The 22,282-nt window shown below is 33.2% G+C and overlaps 1 protein-coding gene across 5 annotated transcripts in view; it reads left to right on the forward strand.

Moving 5' to 3' along the window:
- Positions 1–22,282, forward strand: part of FBXL4 (F-box and leucine rich repeat protein 4) — a 119,471-nt gene that overhangs the window by 31,419 nt on the left and 65,770 nt on the right. For all 5 annotated transcript variants that reach the window (XM_023503129.2, XM_031964499.1, XM_023503132.2 and 2 more), the window contains 2 exons: positions 10,667–11,012; positions 21,458–21,702. In XM_023503129.2, coding sequence (XP_023358897.1) covers positions 10,667–11,012; positions 21,458–21,702 — 591 coding nt within the window. The remainder of the gene's footprint in view (positions 1–10,666; positions 11,013–21,457; positions 21,703–22,282) is intronic.

The raw sequence follows: 22,282 nt of genomic DNA on the forward strand, positions 1-22,282 counted from the left end.
CTAGAGGAATGAAGGTCATGACAATCATTGTGGTAAGCATAGCATTTATCTTAGGCCTTGAAAGGTTAGTATGATGTCAATATGTAAAACAGGGAATGATGTGAATAAAGATATAGTGATGGTGAATAATTTTATTGACTAGAACATAGAATAAGTAAGATATAGTAGTGGTGTCTTGGTATCGTCACAGTGTTTTTATTTATACTCACCTCATCTAGTAAGTTCCCAAATCTTTTTTGTCTGCATGATATTTCTTGAACATATTCCTGTCTCTCCATTCCTTCAGCTACTACCCTTATTCAGTCTCTTTTCAGCTCTCATCTGGACTGTTGCAGAAGTCTCCTTCTTTATCTCTCTGCCTCATTTATTTCCCTCCTCCAATTCATCCTGTACGTGGATTTAATAATTAAATCACTTTAGGAATAAAATGCAGGGATTGAGGCAGAGTCAAGATGACAGAGTAGAAGGAGGAATTCTCTCACATCTCCCCCAAACTGCTCCAGATTATTTTAACTAACTAAATTTCAGAGCAACAGCGTACCTGAGACAGATTACAACCTTTTCTAGCCGAACGCAATTTAGGAGGTCGACAGCAAAGGTCTGTGACACCAGGGTGAGAGTCCAGTTTGCGTTCTGGTGCATACCGTACTAATGCAGCCTGGCCCCACTACAGGAATTGATTGTATGTCTGACCATATCACTCCTTTCCTCCACCTTTCCAATTAAAAGAGTTTCTTATTACTTCCATTATTGAATGTAAACTTTTTAAATTTAGTATTTAAAGCTCTTTGAAATTTGATGCCCCTCCTTCTTTGCTCTCTGTTATATAGCTATACTGGGAAACTTGGCTGTTTCCCCTTATATAGCACTCCATTACTTGTCTCTGACTGTCCTTTCCTTAGTACTGACCATTTCCTTGCATGACATGTTCTCCCACCTGGCCTCTTCCTTTTAAAATCCTTAGTTTGTTTTAGGATTCAGCATCAACATCATCTAATCCCAAAGGCCTTTTCTGGCCCTCTCCCATATGCTAGTTCCTTCCAAGATTGCCTTGTATTTGATTCATATATATTTTATGTATACCACATACATATGTAGTTACATATGTATGTTGTTTCCCACCAGAATGCAATCTCTTTTAAGGTAGTAGGACTTCCATTTTTGTATCTATATTCCCAAAGATGGGAATAGTGCCTGGCTCATACTAGGGGTTTGCCAAATGCTTATTGAATGGTTGACATATTGACTATACAGTTGTAAAGGTCAAAGAAATCCTTATATGCCAGTTTAGAGTTTGGACTTTTAATAGGAAATGGAAAACTTTTAAAGGTCTTTGAGCAACAAGGAGACTATACATGGTCATTAGAAAGATTAATCAAATAGCATTATATGCATACATACAGATAGGTATATACATACATATACATGTGTATACATACATGTATATATGTATTGCACACATACAGAAGAAAGGATGAGAGAGAGAGAGAGTGTGTGTGTGTGTTAGTTGGCAGGGGAGACTGGAGGTGAAGAGATTGGATAAGAGGCAATTAAAAAAAAAAAAGAGGTGAACAGAAATCATGGTCCAAGCTAGATTATTCATAGCAGAAATGGTAGGAAGGAGAAATGAATGTGAAAAGATATTGTAGATTCTGTGCACAGTATTTGGTTATTATATATATAGTCTTCCTCATAAACAACATTCATTTTCTATTATTATGCTTTTGTATAGATTGTCCTTCATGTCTAGAATGTATTATCTCCTCATCTTTGTCTCTTAGAATCCATAGTTCACATCAGAACCTACTCCAAATGTTACCTTCTTATTGAGACTTTTCTGATCACCTCAATTTTTAGTATCTATTTGAAATCACTTTTAAAATTTTTCTTTTTACTTATATGTATAACTTGTTTTTCTCCAGTGGAAATGTAACCTTCTTGAGGAAAGGGACTATATAGCTATTCTCTATGATTAAAGACAAAAAATGGTAGGGAATTAACAGAAGCAGAGAAGCTTAAGGAGAGGTGGCAAGAATACACAAAAGAACTATACAGCAAACATCACCGATAACTTTTATGATGATGTGGTTATTGAGCTAGAATCAGACATCCTGGAGAATGAAGTCAAGTGGACCTTGGGAATCATTGCTAACAATAAGGCTAGTAGGGATAGATGATGGAATTCCAGCTCAGCTATTTAAAACCCTAAAAGATGATACTGTTAAAGTGCTTCACTCATATGCCAGAAAATTTGGAAAATACAATAGTGACCACTAGATTGGAAAAGATCTCTTAAGATCTGAATCATAAAAAAGGGCAGTTCCAAGGAATATATAAATTACAGAACAATTACACTCATTTTACATGCCCAAAAGGTTATACTTGTGGGGCTTCAAGCAATATATATGAACTGAAAATTACCATAAGAGTAAATAGTTTTTTGAAAAAGCAGAGGAACTAGAGACCAAATTGCCAACATTTGTTGGATTATGAAGAAAGCAAGGGAGTTCCAGAAAAAGATCTATTTCTGTTTCATTTATTATACTGAAGCCTTAACTGTGTAGAACACAAAATGTGGCAAGTCCTCAAAAAGATGAGAGTACTAGATAATCCTACTTGTCCCTGAGGAACCTATAATAGGAGCCAAGAAAAAAGTTAGAATTGAACATAGAAGAACTGATTGGTTTAATATTTGAAAAGGAATACAAGACTTCATATTGTTGCCTTGTTTGTTCAACTTTTATGTTTAATACATTATATCAATTTCAGACTGGGCGAATCAAAAGCTGGATTCCATGTTGCCAGGACCAATATTCACATTCTCAAATATGCAGTTGATAACAATATAATGGCAGAAAGGGAAGAGGAATTAAGAAGTGAAAGAGGAAAGTGTAAAAGCTGACTTAAAACTTAACATAAAAAACAACAACAACAAAACAAAACAAAACAAAAAAACCCCAAAGCAAAAAATAAACCTGAAATCTTGGCAACTGGCCCTATCACTTCCTGACAAATAGAAGAAGAAGTAGGATCAGATTTTATATTCTTGGGCTCAAAGACCACTGTGGATGGCAACTGTAAGTAAAATTAAAAGAAGCTTGCTTCTTGGAAGGAAAGTTATGGAAAATCTAGACAGCATACTAAAAAACAGACTCACTGTCTTGCTAATAAAGATCTTTATAGTCAAAGCGATGGTTTCTAATAGTAATAATGTATGATTATTATTCTAATAATGATGTATATTGGACCACAGGAAAAGCTGGATGCCACAGAATTGATCCTTTCAAAAGGTGATGATATGAGAGTCTCTTCTATATCAAAGAGGTCAAATTAGTCAATATTTAAGGAAATTCAGTCAGATTATTCACTGGAAGGTCAAAGAAATTGTCAGGCTATTCACTAGGTCAGTATTGAAACTGAAACTTAAATATTTTGACCACATAATGAGAAGATAGGACTCAATGGAAAAGACCCTATTGTTGGGAAAGATCAAAGGCAAAAAAGGAAAAGAGGATGGCAGAGGATCAGGTGGATACATAGTATCAAGGAATCAATGAACATGAACTTGGACAAACTACAAGAGGGTGGAAGAAAAACAGTTCTGGCAGGCTATGGTTCATGGGGTCACGAAGAGTCTCTTGAAGAAATGAGGCTTATAATTTAGAATTTGCATATTTTCTGAGTTAGAAACTCTTGCTGCTACACTACACTAGTTGAAAAGATTCAGTCCAGTGCCTAGCACCAGGTTTTGTATATTGTGGGTACTTAATAAATGGTTATTCTATTGAGTATACAGAGCATTTTCTTAGGGCTGTAAAAATGTTGGCTTGAGAGATGTTCTCTCACTTTTCATTGTTTATTTTACCTACCTCTTTCTCTGTGTTGCTTGGAATTCTTTAGAAAAGAATATTGTGGAGTCTTGGTTTCATTCTCTCCTCTTCCAATGCAATTTTCTTCTGTAAGTATGAGATGCCTAAAACAAACTGTTCAAAGAGCTAAAAGAATTTTATTGATACAGAAATATATTGACCAATTGCAAAAAAAAAAAGTAAAAGAAAAAATGACACAGATTTCATGTAGAAATCATTGAAAAACCATAAAAATTATGACCAGTTTTTTCATCTTTGAATATCAATAAATCAGTCAACAAGCACTTATTAAGCAAAGGGGAATTTTTGGGAGAGAGCGTGAATCAGGAAAGCTCTTTGAGATCAGTATTTTAAAGAGCAACTTATAATAGTTGCAATCTTTATCACTTTTGGTTGATAATCAAATAGATAAATAAAAACTATTAATGTAAACAAGGAAGTTAGTTTACTCATAAATTATTTTATTCTTTTTTAACTTCAGATAAGTCATGCAATTGTTTCTTTAACTAATTCTGCCTTGAAAAACAACTTTTTTTTTTCATTCATTACAGGCCACTAGTGGTCTTTAATAAATAAAACTGGAGATTTTGCCAATCTTTATGTGATCATTAATAAAAACTACTGAAGCACCTCTTTGTGCAGTTAACAGGAGAGCTTAATACAGGCTCATGGTTAAGTCTAAGGTAATTGGTCTCATGTTCCCTTTTGACCTTCCCTTCCTTGCATGGTTTACTGCTTTTGAGGAAATATTCTCTCAGAATGCAACAGAAATAATCTTATCTTCATCTGGAACCAGAACTCCTTATGGAAGTAGAGATAGCAAATAAACAAAGTTTAAATACAGCCAGAAACCTATGATGGATTTAGGTAGCAGTGAAGCAGAGAAAAGTCTTGAGAGATGATAGCTTCACCATATTCCACATCCCAGCATTGCAGACATATCCAAGTAAATAGCAAAATTTAGGTAGACACTTAAGTCATTTAGCCAGAGAAAGTCCCACCTGCTTGTAATTTTATTCATTTTTGGGTAACAGTACCTTTCCATGCCACCTAATCCCTTCTGGTTTGTATCCCGCTTGGGCTCTTCTCTGAAGAGAGCAAACGTTCTGGGGATTCTCTTCTCCTATAAACTTTTGACTTCCCATAATCCTTAAGTCTTTGACTTAGGAAAAACTACACTTCCCATACTTACTGATTCTCTAGTCTTTAACTTCTGAATTTACATTCATTGTTTTTATATTTATTTGGGAGTTATATATGTTACATATATGTGTATATCTTATGTTGAAATTTAGTAGCATTAACTCTATTATTTTACATAATTTTACATCTTTTTTATAGTTAGTGGGGAAGTCTTTTGAAAAAAAAAATTACCCTGTTCCTAGGAAAATTCTGTTGAAAGTAATTGTTTTAAACCTTTATGCCTAGAGAGAGTAGATATTCACCCAATATCAATCTGCTAAGGATTGTAAGATGTAGTGCAAATGTCTTCTCTATCTTAAGAGTTTATAACTTTATAAAGGGAAACCAGCATGGTTTGCTAGGATGTTGTACATATTAATTCTTCCACAGATATTTATTTTTCCCATATTTATTTTATTTAAAGAAAGAATAAGAAAAACAAAATACAAAATAAAATGAAAGTAAAAGAGAACATTGCCATATGCACAGCATAATATCGGGGAGTATCCAAAATATATAACAAATACCAATTTAAGCAAGTATATATATATATAATATATATATTATATATAATTAATAGAAGAAATTATATTCATGATTGTCCATCTTTTCTTTACTTCCTTGTAAATTGTTCTTTTGTTATCTGCTGTGCACCTTTTTTACTTTATTCTTTTTTCACCCCCTTTCATTTTCCTCCCACTCCCAAGCAGGCTAAAGTTAAGAAAGGATATATTCATATATAGATTTATAGATATATACACACACATACATACACACACATATACCCCTATATATAGACATACACATATCTTTCCTATCCTTGCTGACCTTTTACTTTAATTCTGTTCCTAACTTGTCTTGTTATTAACCTCTCCCCACCCATGGATCCCTGCTTTGTCTTTTTCCCTCACCCTTTGCTTCCCTGTCCACTCATCCCTCCTCCTTTATTTCTTTATAGATTTTGGAGGGTGTTATACCCTTCATAGTATATATGTAGTGTTGCCTATTTAGCCCATTACAATGTGAATAGCTTTTCAGAATTATGAACCCTCCTTCCCCCTCTAATACCTCTGTGTTTATTCTTCCTCTGCACATCATTTGTATGATATAATTACTATTATTAACTTAACTCTGCCCCAATCTTTCTTTTTAGCTGTTATATTGTTGATGTCAATCTTAAGCATATGCTATAAATTTCCCACGTAAAAAAAATGTATCCATGTTGAGTTCCTTGAAATTAATCTTTGATATTGGCTTTTATATGTTAAATTTTCTATCAAGTTCAAGTTTGGTTGGTAGAAAGTCCTAAAAATCTGCAAGTTCATTGAATGTCCATTTTTTTCCTTGTTTAATATTATAGATAATTTTGCTGAATATGATATTTTTGGCTTCAGGCGTAATTCTTTTGATTGTCTGTAGATAGTATTCTGAGATCTATGGTCTTTTATTGTGGCAGCTGATAAATCCTGAAAAATTCTAATTGTAGCCCCATTGTATTTTAATTGTTTTTTTCTTTTGATTTCTTGCAAAATATTCTCTTTGATTTGGGGGTTTCAAAATTTGGCAATAATGTTCCTATGTGTTTTCCACAAAGAATCTCATTGAGGTAGTAATTGGTGGATTTTTTTTTTTTTTCTATTTCTACTTTCCCTTCATGTTATATCACTCCAGGAAAAATTTCTTGGATTTTTTTTTCCTTGTGTTATTGTGTCAAGGTCCTTTATTTTTGGTCACAAGTTTCAGGGAGTCAATTATTCTTATATTTTCTCTTGATCAGTTGTCTAGACTGTCACTTTTTAAAAATAAGATATTTCACATTCTGCTCTACTTTCTCATTCTTTATGATGTTTTGTTATTTATTGGACTCATAACTTCACTGGCTTCCCCTTGTCCAATTCTAATTTTCAAAGAGTCATTTTTGTTTTTGAGACTCTGTTATCTCCTTCTCTAGTTGTTTAATTCCCCCTCCCCCATAATCTTCTTGTTTTTCTTGGATGCTTTTCATTTATTTATTTTCTTGTTTGCTTATTTTGGTTTTTCCTCAATGGCTCTCATTTGATTTTTAAATTCTTTTTTGAGTTCTATAAATTTTCTCTGAGTAAGAAGCCATTTCATATTACTCTTTGGGATAGAAGCTTTTTTTTTTTTTTTACTTAGTATCCTCCTCTGAAAATGAACCCCAGTCTTACCTGTTGGGATTCTTTCTTTGCTGGGTTTTTATTTTTTTTTTTAATAAGAGATATTAAGTAGCATAAGCACCTCTAATCCTGGGATGGGGAGGGGAGACAGTGCCTCTGGCTTCATTTTAGCTCTCTCTGACATTGGAACCCCAAACTAAGAGCTCCACCCTCCAGCAAGTGCTTGAAGTCAGAAACATTCCTGCCTTTCTGCCTCTGAACTAACAAGTGTGCTGGTTCCTTCTTGCCCAGGTCTGTGTCCCTGCAGCACAATTTGGTCTTGTGTTCCCAGTCAGCTGAGATTCTCTCAGTCTTCCTGGACTTAGACCCTGACTCCCCATACTGTTCAGGAAGTGAACATTTCTGTGATTCCTGCTGAGGCTCCCGCCATACCAAAATCGCCCCAGGGGTCCTCACGTGTTGTTTCTATGGAGCTATTTTGGAGATATTTGAACTTCACATGGGTTCATCCCTAGCCCAGAGACTTTCTTCAGATCTTCTCCAGTTGTATCTGGAGGACCCTTGTTTTATCCCAAGTCGTCTTTATTTTTCAAGAGTCTTTGTTTGACCAGCTCTGAAGTTAGGAGTACCTGAGTTCAAATCTGGCCTTAAACACTTTACACTTCCTAGCTGTGTGACTCTGGATAAGTCACCTAATCCCAATTGCCTATGCAAAAAAAAAAAAAATCTGTGTTTGCCCTCAGGTATACAATTGTTCTGTTTGTGGGGAAAATCAAGAGTGTGAAATTTACCCATCTATTCCTGCCATTTTCCCCAGAAGTGTCCTTCCTTAGATATTCATAAAAGATAGAGATTAGGCCTGTAATTTACTTGATGTTGGAAACTTACAGTTAAGGAAATTCTCTTCCCTACTAATATAAGTTGGCACCTTCTCTACAATTTATAAACTTAGAGACTTAACTAGAGTACTGAGAGTGATTTGTAAATTGCTCAGGTTCACACAACCAGTATATATCAGCAGTGGTACTTGAACCTAAATATTTCTGAATTTCAAGGCTTATTTTCTATCAGCTCTTCCATGATGCTTCTAGTATGGCTCAATTATTTTGTTTGAAGCCAATTCCTAGAATTACAGATATCCTATATTGGAATATAAGTTCAAAATATTTAGATTAGAATTTTCTACTGGGACTTCATGACAGGATCACAAGTGAAAATAACCTGAGAATCCTTTCATTATGCAAATATTTATCATTTACCATGTATTCTGATATGTATATATAACTGGGTCACATACATTGAAGAATAAGTTTAGTAAAGACTTGGATCCTGTCCTTGAGGAGCTTATAATCTAGCTGGAAAGACATGGCAAACACTTGAGAAATTGAAGTTCGATAGGATTAAAAGTCAAATATTAAATATGAGATAATAAGTATAATGGGAATAATGATTCTTTTTTTAGTACTTCATAATTTAGAAAGCACTTATCTCAAAGGAAATCTGTAAATATTATGTTCATCTATATTAGATGAAAAAATTGAGACTCAAAGAAGTTGTTACTTGTAACTAATAAGTGGCAGAGCTGGTACTTGATCCATCTTTTTAGATTTCTAATATAGTACTTTGTTCTTATATTACAGGGTTTTGCCTTTCCTTCAGTGTTAGATCCAATTTTTCATTCAGTAAATGGAAATTACCATTACATTATCCTTAACCTCTGGGAACATTTGATTTCCTAACTATCTTACTATTGGTATAGCCATTCTATTTTCCTTTTGTTTCCTCTAATGCAAAGTTGGGATATTTTAAAGGAATTTTGCTAAGAAACTAATAATAGGAATTACAAAGATCTTACAAGTGAGCAATTTTTATCCTGATTCATTTTTTGTCTCCTGAAATCCTTAGTTCTCTTCAAAGCTCAGTTCAAATGCTGCCTCCTAAATTTTTGCCTTTATATTCTCACTGTCTGGCACAAGGCCTGATACCTAACAGACGAATTATTTTTGTTGTGGTGGTATTGTGTTTCACTTGTTTTCAGACATGTCTGTCCCTTAGTGATCCAATTTAGGGTGTTATTGGTAAAGATACTAGAGTGGTTTGCCATTTTCTTCTCCAGTGGATCCATTTTGTTAGGTAAGCTCTTGTCCAGGGTCACACAGCTAGGATGTGTCTGAAGCTGGATTTGGACTGAGTTCTCCTTGACTCCAAGCTCAGTGCTCTCTCCACTGAACCACTGGCTGCCTCTTAATGAATTATAACCAAATATAATATATTGGAAGGCTTTACCTTTATCTCTCTAGACTTGTATCTGAGCCTAAAATGTTTAGAAACTATGTGATGCTGATGGTGACACCATCATTTCAGCAACTGTCAACATCATGTTAATTCACCCCATTATTTAGTAGTAGGTTTATATCTTTTCTGGATTCAAAACTGGTGATTCCCTGCTAAATTCCTATTTCAAATTTAAGTGATGCATCTAACTCTTATTTACAAAACGGTGATTTCTTGAGTAAAAAGAAATTGATGATACCTTTTGCTGATTCCTGTTATTTTTTTTTCTGACACTTCATTTGAGTCTTGTCTCATAGACTCTTCCTCACCCATCTTAACCTCTTGTCAAATACATGCACCAAACTCTACTCTAAGAAATGTTTTCTCTATACTTCCACAAAAAAAATATTTTAAACATAAGAAATAAAAGAAATCATCTCTTTATAGTCAAGGGTCAAATAAGGGAAATATTGAATGATGGACTGGGAAGTTCAGACAGTCTTTAGGGACAATGGGAAATAAATCCAGAATTCAAGTTAGTGAGGTGAAGAAAACATTGTTTTTGGAAAATTAACTTGTTGGTGTCAAGAAAGACTGATTAATAGAAGGTAAACATAGGGCTGATCAACTCTTAGTTTAATATAATTGAGATATCATGATGTTAGGTGATAGTAGTGAGAACTAAGAAGGAACTCAGTATAAAAGACATTTCAGTACAACAAATGGCAAGATTTGGCAGTGGCAGGGAGGAAGGATCAGAATAAAACAGAATGCTGAAGTTTTGATTCCTCGTGGTTCTGACAGAAATGAAAATAGTGTGTAAGATGGGGTTGCTATTTGGGAGTCACTACTACCATTAGTCAACAGAAGAGCTTTTTTTGTGTGAGGAAACTTTCCCTATTTTGGGTTACTTTCCTTTCCCTTTCTCTCATTCTTCTTCCTCTAAAACTGCAGAAGATTAAATCTGTGAAATAAAACATTTATGCAGTTGTGGCAAAATATCAAAGTTTGTTGAATCATAGCTATGTTTAATTTTTATTTTTGTATAAATTGAAAATCTCTAGAGAACACAGGCATTCTGAAACCATCATTTTATACTCTAACAAAGTGTTTAATTTCATATTTTAGATTTGAGTAAAAAACACAGATCTTAATCCATCATTACTATTACCTTATTATAGGTAAAGTTTCTTTCTTTGGCAGATGGGAAATTCTTTGGTCAGAGAAACCTACAAAGGTGAATGCTCCCCAGGCTCGTCAGTTTAAACCTTGTATCAAACAGATAAATTTTCCTTCAAATCTTATTCGATTGGAAGTAAATAGCACTCTTCTGGACTATTACACTGAATTAGATGCAGTTGTGCTGCATGGTGTGAAGGACAGACCTGTACTTTCACTTAAGACTTCACTCATTGACATGAATGATCTGGATGAAGAGGATTATGAAGAGAAAGATGTCTGTGGAATGGACACTCTTAGCAAACAGTTCAACAGTGCTGCCATCAGGGAATGGACAAACAATGGGTATTTTGATAAACTGCCTTATGAGGTAAGCAAAAAAAAAAAAGCAAAAAATATCTTAATAAAATAGAATATTTTCTTAGTACATCTAGGTATAAAATGCCTAGATGTACAGACTAAAAATACATAAAGTTATTGAAGAAATACTAATGCTATTTAAGAGATCATACTTTCTTCAAGTACTCTTTTATATATTTATATTTAATTTTCTAAAATACAGAGTTCTTTATGATTCTCTGAAGTAGATTTCAAGACTTTTAGTTTGTAACACATTTAAAGACCTAATGTGAAATATTTTAATTTGAATTAATTGAATTTTAAAAATCCATCCATACTTTTTGTTGATTCAAATGAATATTTTTCATCAATCAATAAGCATTTATCATTATTGATAAATTTTATCCTTAAAGTGTTACCAATTAGACTGAATTTGTGGAATTTTACTATCTAACATAAATGACCTAGCTATTATGGAATATGCAATATTAGAAAATCTAGATAAAGAAGAACAGGACCAGACGGGGACCAGGATTAAAAAAGGGGGGTAGGGGTTGGCTGTTGAACTCCGTTTTCTCATTTTTTCTTGATGTGTTCTTCATTTTTAGAGGAGTACTGATTTATTGTTTGCTTATTTGTTTGTTTTCCCAACTAGAGGTCTCTAGTCCTTAGGATGAGTGAAATAAGGAAGCGTGAGTTAAGAGGATAAGGAGAGGGAGGAATGATAGAGAGGAAGAAAAAGTGGAAAGGCAGAGACAAAAAGAATATTTATATTATATTTATATATATATTATCATTATATGATTAAGAGAATTAATGTTATGGAAACTGTTAATGTTATGGAAACTATGAAGGACATAGTTTCCATAACATTAATTCTCCTAATTATATAATTAAAGACCTCAAATAACTTCTAAAACTACTAAAATAGTAATAAATAAAATCCAACCTAACAATACCATTGCCCAACCCTTGCAACCATACAAGAAAGATACCCCATTTCAATCCTGACCCATACAGTAGTCACCCAGCGAATTAAACAACTCAACAGCCGTGATAACCTCAACCTCATCAGACACTATAAATCAAACCACTTCCATTAATAAAGTAAGCAACAACATACTAAAAGCCACCAAATTACCCACCCAACTCTCAGGGTACTCCTCAGTAGCCATAGCGGCAGTATAACCAAATACTACTAATATTCTCCCCAAATAAATCAAAAACACAATCAATCCCAAAAATATACTATTTAAATTCACAACAATCTCACAACCCAAACCCCCAGTAACCATAAGACATAGACCACCGTACACAGGGGAAAGCAATTAAAAACTTTTAAGAACCACATTTAATGTAATATATTGAATTTATATTCCATGGCAGCTTTGTGTATGCTTTTGATTTAGCTTTTTATATGTCATATGCCTTATTTACTTAATAGATGAACTAAACATTTTATACAGATTGACTATTATCTGTCTCTCTATAAATGCATTTGTGTGCATACATATCTATATATATGCTTTTAAAAATCATTTTATTATGAATATTTTGACTAAGTAAAGACATGCTTTTAAGTAAGTAATCCTTTATCTAATTTGTTTTTTATATAATTATGAATTTTTATATATTGCTACTTTTGTTCAAAGCAAGATAACTTGGGTCTTTGAGTACTGAGTACTGATATAAAATAGTAATATTTTTCCTCATTCCTTTTCTCTCAATTTTTTTTTTGTTTGATATTTTAGGTTGCATGATTTTGTTAATACACTCAATCAAGTATACTGATTATTAATCTTTTCTTTCACTGTAAGTTATTTTGACTTGAGTATAATTAGACTTTATTTAAAAAAAAAAAAAAAAAGCTTCCTAAATCCAACATTTTATCTGAGAAAAGATTTCTGCCATAAACTTTCAAATTTAGATCAGTTATTATTGAACATAATGAATACAGTAGCATTGCTGCTATATTCCACTCTTTTCAGGATTGAAATAGAAGACTGTGAAGTGAATTTCAGGAGGGCTGTCATCATAAGGCAACCTCTAGCCCATAAAATGAGGTCAGTTTTTTAAAAAAAAAATTTTTTGGATGAAGCAATTGGAGCTGAGTGACTTGCCCAGGGTCACACAGCTAGGCAGTGTTAAGTGTCTGAGGCCAAATTTGAACTCATGTCCTCCTGACTACAGGGCTAGTGCTCTGGCCACTGTTCCATCTAGCTGTCTCAAGGTTAGTTTTTCATTTGTAGGCAGTGCATCCTATTTAATGGATGAAAAGATTACATATAAATAACTATTAAACATGTAGGTAGTCTTTAAACTTACAAAGAGATTTAGATGCATTATTTATTTTAATCCTCAGAACTAATGTGTTAGAGAAATATTTTACAGTTATGCAAGACCCCTATTTTACAGGTAAGGAAACTGAAGTTCAGAGGAGTTATATGACTGTCCCGTTATACATTCTTGTAGATGTCAGCCAAGATTCCAAGCCATGTCTCTCTTGTCTTTGTGGCCATTGTTCTTTCCACTGCACTGTACTTCTCTTCTATATGTTACGAAGCATAATACTTCACTAATGAAGAAAAAAAAAATTGGAGAAGAAGGGGAGATGGGAATTATATTGAATATAGTCTTTTTTTTAATAATTAAATTAACCTTATTTGGGGATTCCACATCATATCATATATTCATTATGGTATCAAATTTTTATTATGCTAGGATACCCATGGATAAAGAGCAAGATTTTGACAGATACCAAAGTCTATGTTGGTAATGATTAATGAATATTAATCTATAGGTTTGAAATCTGTTAGCTTTCATTTAATGATAGGTTAAAAAGTTTTTTCTTTTATTTTAGTGCTATAATCTTATTTATATTTCATTCTATCATTTCTATTTTTTATTTCAGCTAGTATTAATTTTTTTTTCAGTAAATATCATGGAATATTGTTCTGTATCAGGAATTGTACAAATGAAAAAGTATGTATTTGGAACTCTACCAAAATTCCTTGGGATATAATCTTACTTGCTGTTTACTGGTGTTATAAATAATATAGGTTATATATTGCTCAATATGAAGATGTTTTTAACTCAGTCATTCTTTAAAAACTCAAAAGTATTTACAGTTAAAATCAGATATAAAGGTAGTTTTAAACAATACTAACTAACATGATACAGTGATTGATTAAATTGTTCATGATGATTTGGTCATATCTTTTCCAAAACTGATTTTGAAATGTTATTACTTTATGTACTAAGAATTCATGCAGTCTAATTTTGGTCATTGTTAACGTATAATATGTAAAGATCATGTGGTTTTTCCTACATTCTTTTAGTATTGCAAATCATCCTATCTTTAAAAGCAAGATAATTCTGACCAAAAATGAACAGTTTGGGGAATATAGTATATTTAGCATTTTTAAAAAGGTGCAAAAATAAAGTTTTAGAATATGGAATCTATATATTTTTCACATTTAAAATTATTGCATACTATTTTTCTACTATTAAGAGGAAAAATTAGACAAGGGACTTCCGGCCAAGATGGTGCAGAGGACACACACATCTATTTAAGCTCTGTGTTTTCTGTCAGAAAATTTCATGACAAGCCTCGGAATTAGTGCTTGACTGAAAAAAAACCCACAAATAACTACCAAGAGAAGATATCCTTGAAATTTGCCAGAAAAGGTCTATTTTTGCTTGAGGGTGGGGATGGTTAGATCGGCACAGACTGAAGGTAGGCAGCAACAGCACAGTAGAGTAAGGGAGGCAGCTCACAGCTGAGCAGACCGGAGTGGGGTGTGCTCTCAGCCGTTTCTGTGGAGAGAGCTTTAACACATTGTTGACTACTTTGCCATGGCAGCAAGCCAGTAGACAAGCAGAGAAGCTAAAAACACAGGGGGTGAAGACTATAACCCCAAAAAGCTCTTGGGACTGGCCACACCCACCCACAGTGTCTCAGCATGCTCTCAGAGTATCAGAGCACAGATGCAGCACAGCCATTGCTGTCCTGCTAGTGCCTCGCTGCTGCCCCTACAGTCTGTAGAGGAATCTTGGTAATACCATCCAACCCTCCCTTCCCCCCAAAAAAGAAGACTTCATTTGTTTTTTTTTGTTAGTTTGTTTTCTTTGACTCTTCTTTAACAAAATGAGCAAAAAACTAAAGTGCACTCCAACTATTGATAGCTTCTATATGGATAGAGAGCAGACTTTAAACTGTGAGGAAATTAAAAACTGATTGTTTCAAGATGAATCTCCAAAGGGAAAAAAATCTGGTCCTCAGAACATAAGGCTCTCATAGAAGAAACTAAAAAGGCTCTCACAAGAGAGCTAGAAGAAAAATGGCAAAAGGAAAGGGAATCTGGATAAGTCATCCCACTCATTTAAAGATAGAGTGGATAAAGAAATCAAATCCTTGAAAAACAGAATTATTGAACTGGAAAAAGAAAATAGCTCTCTAAAAAAATAAAATTGGTGAAATGGAAAAAAAATTCCATAGAACAAAACAATGCACTTAAAAACTCAATTGGATAATTAGGAAAAGATATAAAAAAAATGAGTGAAGAAAATACTTCATTGAAAATGAGAATTGAACAAATGGAATTGAATGACTCTAGGAGACACCAAGAATCAGTCAAGCAAAACCAAAAGAATGAAACAGTGGGAAAAAATGTCCAATACCTTCTTGGGAAAACAACAGACCTGGAAAATAATAGTTAGGAGAGACAATCTGAGAATTATTGGACTCCCTGAAAAACATGATGAAAAAAAGAGCCTAGACACTATTTTCCAGGAAATTATCAAAGAGAACTGCCCAGAAGTCATAGAAACAGAGGGTAAAATAAACATTGAAAGAATTCATCCATCACTTACTGAAAGGGACCCTAAAATCAAAACTCCAAGAAATATAGTGGTCACATTGCAGAACTATCAGACAAAGGAAAAAATACTGCAAGCTGCTAGAAAAAAATCAATTCAAATATAGAGGAGCTACAATAAAGATTACCTAGGATCTAGCAGCGTCCACATTAAAGGATTGAAGGGCCTGGAATGTGATATTCTGAAATTCTAAGGAACTTGGTATGCAGCCAAAAATAACTTACCCAGCCAAAGTGAGCATCTTTTTCCAGGGAAAAAGATGGACATTCAAAAAAATAAGTGAATTTCATCTATTTTATGAAAAACTGGAACTAAACAAAAAGTTTGATCTACAAATATAGAACTCAAGAGAAACCTAAAAAGGTAAAAAGAAATCTTGGGAACTATATTTCTGCTATAAAGATATATAAAGAATACATGTATACATTGTTCTAGAAACTAGAGGTGGAAAGGAAATTGTACCCAGAAAAGAGTATAGTGGGGATACTACATCTCACAAAGAGGCAAAGGAAAGCTGTTATATCTGAGAGAAAGAATGGAGGGGGATGAATATAGTGGGTATCTTGCTGCCATCCAAATTGACTTAAAGAGAAAAATATTAGACATACTTGATTTAATGTGAAACTTCTCCCACCTCATTGAAAAGTGGGAAGGAAAAGTAAAAAGGGAAGGAGTAAGCTAAGTGGAAGGGAATACAGAAATTGTGAGGAAAAGGGGGAGGAACTCTAAGGTGGGGAGAGGGATACTAAAAAGGGAGGGCTGTGAGAAGCAAGTGGTGCTCACAAGTTTAATATTGGGGAAGGGGATAAGGGGGAAGGAAAGAAGAAAAGCATAAGCAGGGGTTAACAAGATGTCAAGTCATACAGAATTGGTAATTTTAACCATAAATGTGAATGGGGTAAACTCCTCCATAAAGAGGAAACGGTTAGCAGACTGGATTAACAGCCAGAATCCTCCAATATGTTGTTTACAGGAAACACACCTGAAACAGGGCGATACATACAGAGTAAAGGTAAATGGTTGGAGTAGAATCTACTGTGCTTCAGATGAAGTAAAAAAAGCAGGGGTAGCAATCCTCATCTCAGATCAAGCAAAAGCAAAAATTGATCTAAAAATAGATAAGGAAGGGCACTATATTTTGCTAAAGGGTAGCATAGGTAATGATACCATATCAATGTTAAACATATATGCACCAAGTGGTGTAGCATTTAAATTCTTGAAAGAGAAATTAAGAGAGCTGCAAGAAAAAATAGCAAAACTATAATTGTGGGAGATCTCAACCTTGCACTCTCAGAAGTAGATAATCAAACCACAAAATAAATAAGAAAGAAATCAAAGAGGTGAATAGAATACTAGAAAAGTTAGATATGATAAATCTTTGGAGAAAACTAAATGGAGACAGAAAGGAGTACACTTTCTTCTCAGCAGTTCATGGAACCTATATAAAAATTGACCATATACTAGGACATAAAAACCTCAAACTCAAATGCAGTAAGGCAGAAATAGTAAATGCATCCTTTTCAGGCCATGATGCAATGAAAATTACATTCAATAAAAAGCCAGGGGAAAATAGACCAAAAAATAATTGGAAACTACATAATCTCATACTAAAGATTGATTGGGTGAAACAGCAAATTATAGATATAATTAATAACTTCACCCAAGAAAATGACAATAATGAGACGTCATACCAAAATGTGTGGGATGCAGCCAAAGTGCTAATAAGGGGAAATTTCATATCTTTAGAGGTCTACTTACATAAAATAGAGAAAGAGAAGGTTAATGAATTGGGCTTGCAACTAAAAATGCTAGAAAACGAACAAATTAAAACCCTCCAGTCAAACACTAAACAGTCAAACACTGAAATTCTAAAAATAAAAGGAGAGATCAATAAAATTGAAAATAAAAGAACTATTAATTAATAAAACTAAGAGTTGGTTTTATGAAAAAACCAACAAAATAGACAAACCCTTAGTAAATCTGATTTAAAAAAAGGAAAGAGGAAAATCAAATTGTTAGTCTTAAAAATGAATAGGGAGAACTCGCCACTAATGAAGAGGAAATTAGAGCAATAATTAGGAGTTACTTTGCCCAACTTTATTCCAATACATTCGATAACTTAAATGAAATGGAAGAATACCTTCAAAAATATAGCTTGCCCAAATTAACAGAGGAAGAAGTAAATAGTCTAAACAGTCCCATTTTAGAAAAAGAACTAGACCAAGCTATTAACCAATTCTTTAAGAAAAAATCCCCAGGACCAGATGGATTTACATGTGAATTCTACCAAACATTTAAAGAACAATTAACTCCAGTGCTATATAAACTATTTGAAAAAATAGGAATTGAAGGAGTCCTACGACACAGACATGGTACTGATAGCTAAACCAGGTAGGTTGAAAACAGAGAAAGAAAATTATAGACCAATCTCCCTAATGAATATTGATGCTAAAATCCTAAATAAAATATTAGCAAAAAGATTACAGAAAATCATCCCCAGGATAATACACTATGACCAAGTAGGATTTATACCAGGAATGTAGCGCTGGTTCAATATTAGGAAAACTATTAGCATAATTAATTATATCAATAACCAAATTAATAAAAAACATATGATCATCTCAATATATGCAGAAAAAGCATTTGATAAAATCCAACATCCATTCCTAATAAAAACACTTGAGAGGATAGGAATAAATGGACTTTTCCTTAAAATAATCAGGAGCATATATTTAAAACCGTCAGTAAGCATCATATGTAATTGGGAAAAACTGGAATCTTTCCCAGTAAGATCAGGAGTGAAACAAGGTTGCTCACTATCACTGTTATTATTCAATATTGTATTAGAAACGCTAGCCTCAGCAATGAGTCGAGAAAGAGATTAAAGGAATTAGAGTAGGGAATGAGGAAACCAAACTATCACTCTCTGCAGATGATATGATGGTATACTTGGAGAACCCCAGAGATTTTACTAAAAAACTATTAGAAATAATTCATAACTTTAGCAAAGTTGCAGGATACAAAATTAATCCACATAAATCCTCAACATTTTTATATGTTACCAACAAAATCCAACAGCAAGAGATACAAAGAGAAATTTCATTCAAAATTATTGTTGATACCATAAAATATTTGGGAATCTATCTACCAAAGGAAAGTCAGGAATTATTTGAGCAAAATTACAAAACACTTTACACACAAAGTCAGATTTAAATAATTGGAAAAATAAGTGCTCTCAGATAGGCCAAGCAAATATAATAAAAATGACAATACTCCCTAAACTAATCTATTTATTTAATGCCATACCAGTCAGACTCCCAAGAAACTATTTTAATGACCTAGAAAAAATAGCAACAAAATTCATATGGAAGAACAAAAGGTCGAGAATTTCAAGGGAATTAATGAAAAAAAAATCAAATGAAGGTGGCCTAGCTATACCTGTAAAGGTGTGCCTTTAGCTGATCTAAAGATATATTATAAAGCAGCAGTCACCAAAAACATTTGGTATTGGCTAAGAAATAGATTAGTTGATCAGTGTGATAGGTTAGGTTCACAAGACAAAATAGTCCATAATCATAGCAATCTAGTGTTTGACAAACCCAAAGATGCCAACTTTTGGGATAAAAATTCATTATCTGACAAAATCTGCTGGGAAAACTGGAAATTAGTATGGCAGAAATTAGGCATGAACCCACACTTAACACCGTAAACCAAGATAAGATCAAAATGGGTCTGTGATTTAGGCATGAAGAATGAGATCATAAATAAATTAGAGGAACATAGGATAGTTTACCTTTCAGACTTGTGGAGGAAGAAGGAATTTGTGGTCAAAAAAGAACTAGAGATCATTATTGATCACAAAATAGAAAATTTTGATTACATCAAATTAAAAAGCCTTTGTACAAACAAAACTATGCAAACAAGATTAGAAGGGAAGCAACAAACTGGGAAAATATTTTTACAGTTAAAGGTTCTGATAAAGGCCTCATTTCCAAAATATATAGAGAATTGACTATAATTTAATCAAGGGTTCTCCAATTCTCCAATTGATAAATGGTCAAAATATATGAACAGACAATTTTCAGATGATGAAATTGAAACTATTTCCACTAATATGAAAGAATGTTCCAAATCACTATTGATCAGAGAAATGCAAATTAAGACAACTTTTGAAATACCATTATACACTGGTCAGATTGACTAAGAAGACAGGAAAAAATAATGATGAATGTTGGGATATGGGAAAACTGGGACATAGATGCATTGTTGGTGGAGTTGTGAATGGATCCATCCATTCTGGAGAACAATTTGGAACTATGCTCAAAAAGTTATTAAAATGTGCATACACTTTGATCTAGCCATGTTACTACTGTGCTTATATCCCAAAGAGATATTAAAGAAGGGAAAGGGACCTCTATGTGCCAAAATGTTTTGGTAGCCCTTTTTGTAGTGGCTAGAAACTGGAAAATGAATGAATGCCCATCAATTGGAGAATGGTTGGGTAAATTGTGGTATATGAATGTTATGGAATATTATTATTCTGTAAGAAGTGACCCTCAGGATGAACATAGAGAGGCTTGGAGCGACTTACATGAACTGATGCTAAGTGAAATGAGCAGAACCAGGAGATCATTATATACTTCAACAACGATACTGTATGAGGATGTATTCTGAGGGAAGTGGATATCTTTGACAAAGAGAAGATCTAACTCAATTCCAATTGATCAATAATGGACAGAATCAGCTACACCCAGAGAAGGAACACTGGGAAATGAGTGTAAACTGTTTGCATTTTTGTTTTTCTTCCCAGGTTATTTTTACCTTCTGAATCCAATTCTCCCTGTGCAACAAGAGAACTGTTCGGTTCTGCGCACATATATTGTATCTAGGATATACTATAATATATTTAACATGTATAAGACTGCTTGCCATCTCGGGGAGGGGGTAGAGTAAGGAAAGGGAAAAGTCAGAAAAGAAGTGAGCAGAAGGGATAACGTTGTAAAAAAATTACCCATGCATATGTTCTGTCAATAAAAAATTATAATAAAAAAAGAGGAAAAATTAAACATAAGAAAATGGTGGGTATTTTAAAACCTTGTTCCAGATTTATTTTCTTTATTTATAAACATAATATTTTTTTTTCTTTGTGTTTCCTGGAAGTTCAGCCATCTTCAATTGTTGGCCGAACATATTACTGCAAATTGACTAGTGCTTAGTCAAACTATTTTTCAAACTATTAGATAAGATAAATGGATAAGTTAAGGGAAGGAATTGAATCATCATTCAGACCTCTACTTATGAATCACTTAGGATATATGATATTTATTTTTAATCTTTAATTTTAGTAGAAATATTATTACCCTAAATATAACTCTAAAAAAATAAAAAAAGGAGTTGAAAATATTTTGAATTTTAAAAGCTTCTGATGCTGTCTTACTGTGTTTTGATGCAAATGGTAGCTTTCTTTTCAAAATTTAGTTTTTAATGTTTATGTCCTTAAAAGTATTGTTTTGATTACTTCTTTATGATCTTACAGTTTGACTTTAATGATACTTATAGTTTTTATCTTGATATCCCTATTTTTTATCTTTTATGTAGCTTATCCAGTTGATTTTGAGTCATCTTACATTACCTGACCTATGTAGATTAGCACAAACTTGTAAACTACTCTATCAACATTGCTGTGATCCTCTACAATATACTCATCTCAATTTACAACCTTATTGGGCAAAGCTGAATGACACATCTCTGGAATACCTGCAATCTCGTTGTACACTAGTCCAGTGGCTAAATTTATCTTGGACTGGAAATTGGGGCTTCATCTCTGTTTCAGGATTTGGCAGGTTAGTGTCCAAATATGGAAAGATTCACCTCAAGGCTTGGTTAGTTCTTATAATGAAAGTTCAAAATAATGTGTAAGGCATATTTATGAGAATAAGATAAAAGTGTTGTTTGCATAATGGTGGATTGGTTACTCTTAAAAGTAATGTCCTATAGCATCCTCTTCTGGTTGAACAGTTTTAAGAAACCAACTTATACTATAATATTATTCGGTGAACATATAGCTTTTATGGAAAATAATTTTAAGCAACAGAATTTTTATTTTTATGCCCAATGAAAGTTTTTTTAAATAAAAAGCCTTTTCTCATTCTCATAATTTCATATTATATGAATAACATGTTTAAAAAACTATTTCAAAATCAGATCTACTTCTCTAATGTGATTTGTCAGAAATGGAAAACAATTTATTACAGAACATTTTTAATTAAATCTTAATTACATGTGCAATGCATCACCCAAATTTAGAAGCTCATTTGAACTAATTATGTTGAAAAATGCAATTGCACGCTAAATAGGCGACCACATTTGCAGACCTTCCCAGGTGTTTCTGCTCCCTTCTATTTAGACACTTGGTTTCCTTAC

Source organism: Sarcophilus harrisii, chromosome 4, assembly GCF_902635505.1.
Source record: "Sarcophilus harrisii chromosome 4, mSarHar1.11, whole genome shotgun sequence".
Taxonomy (NCBI): Eukaryota; Metazoa; Chordata; class Mammalia; order Dasyuromorphia; family Dasyuridae; genus Sarcophilus; species Sarcophilus harrisii.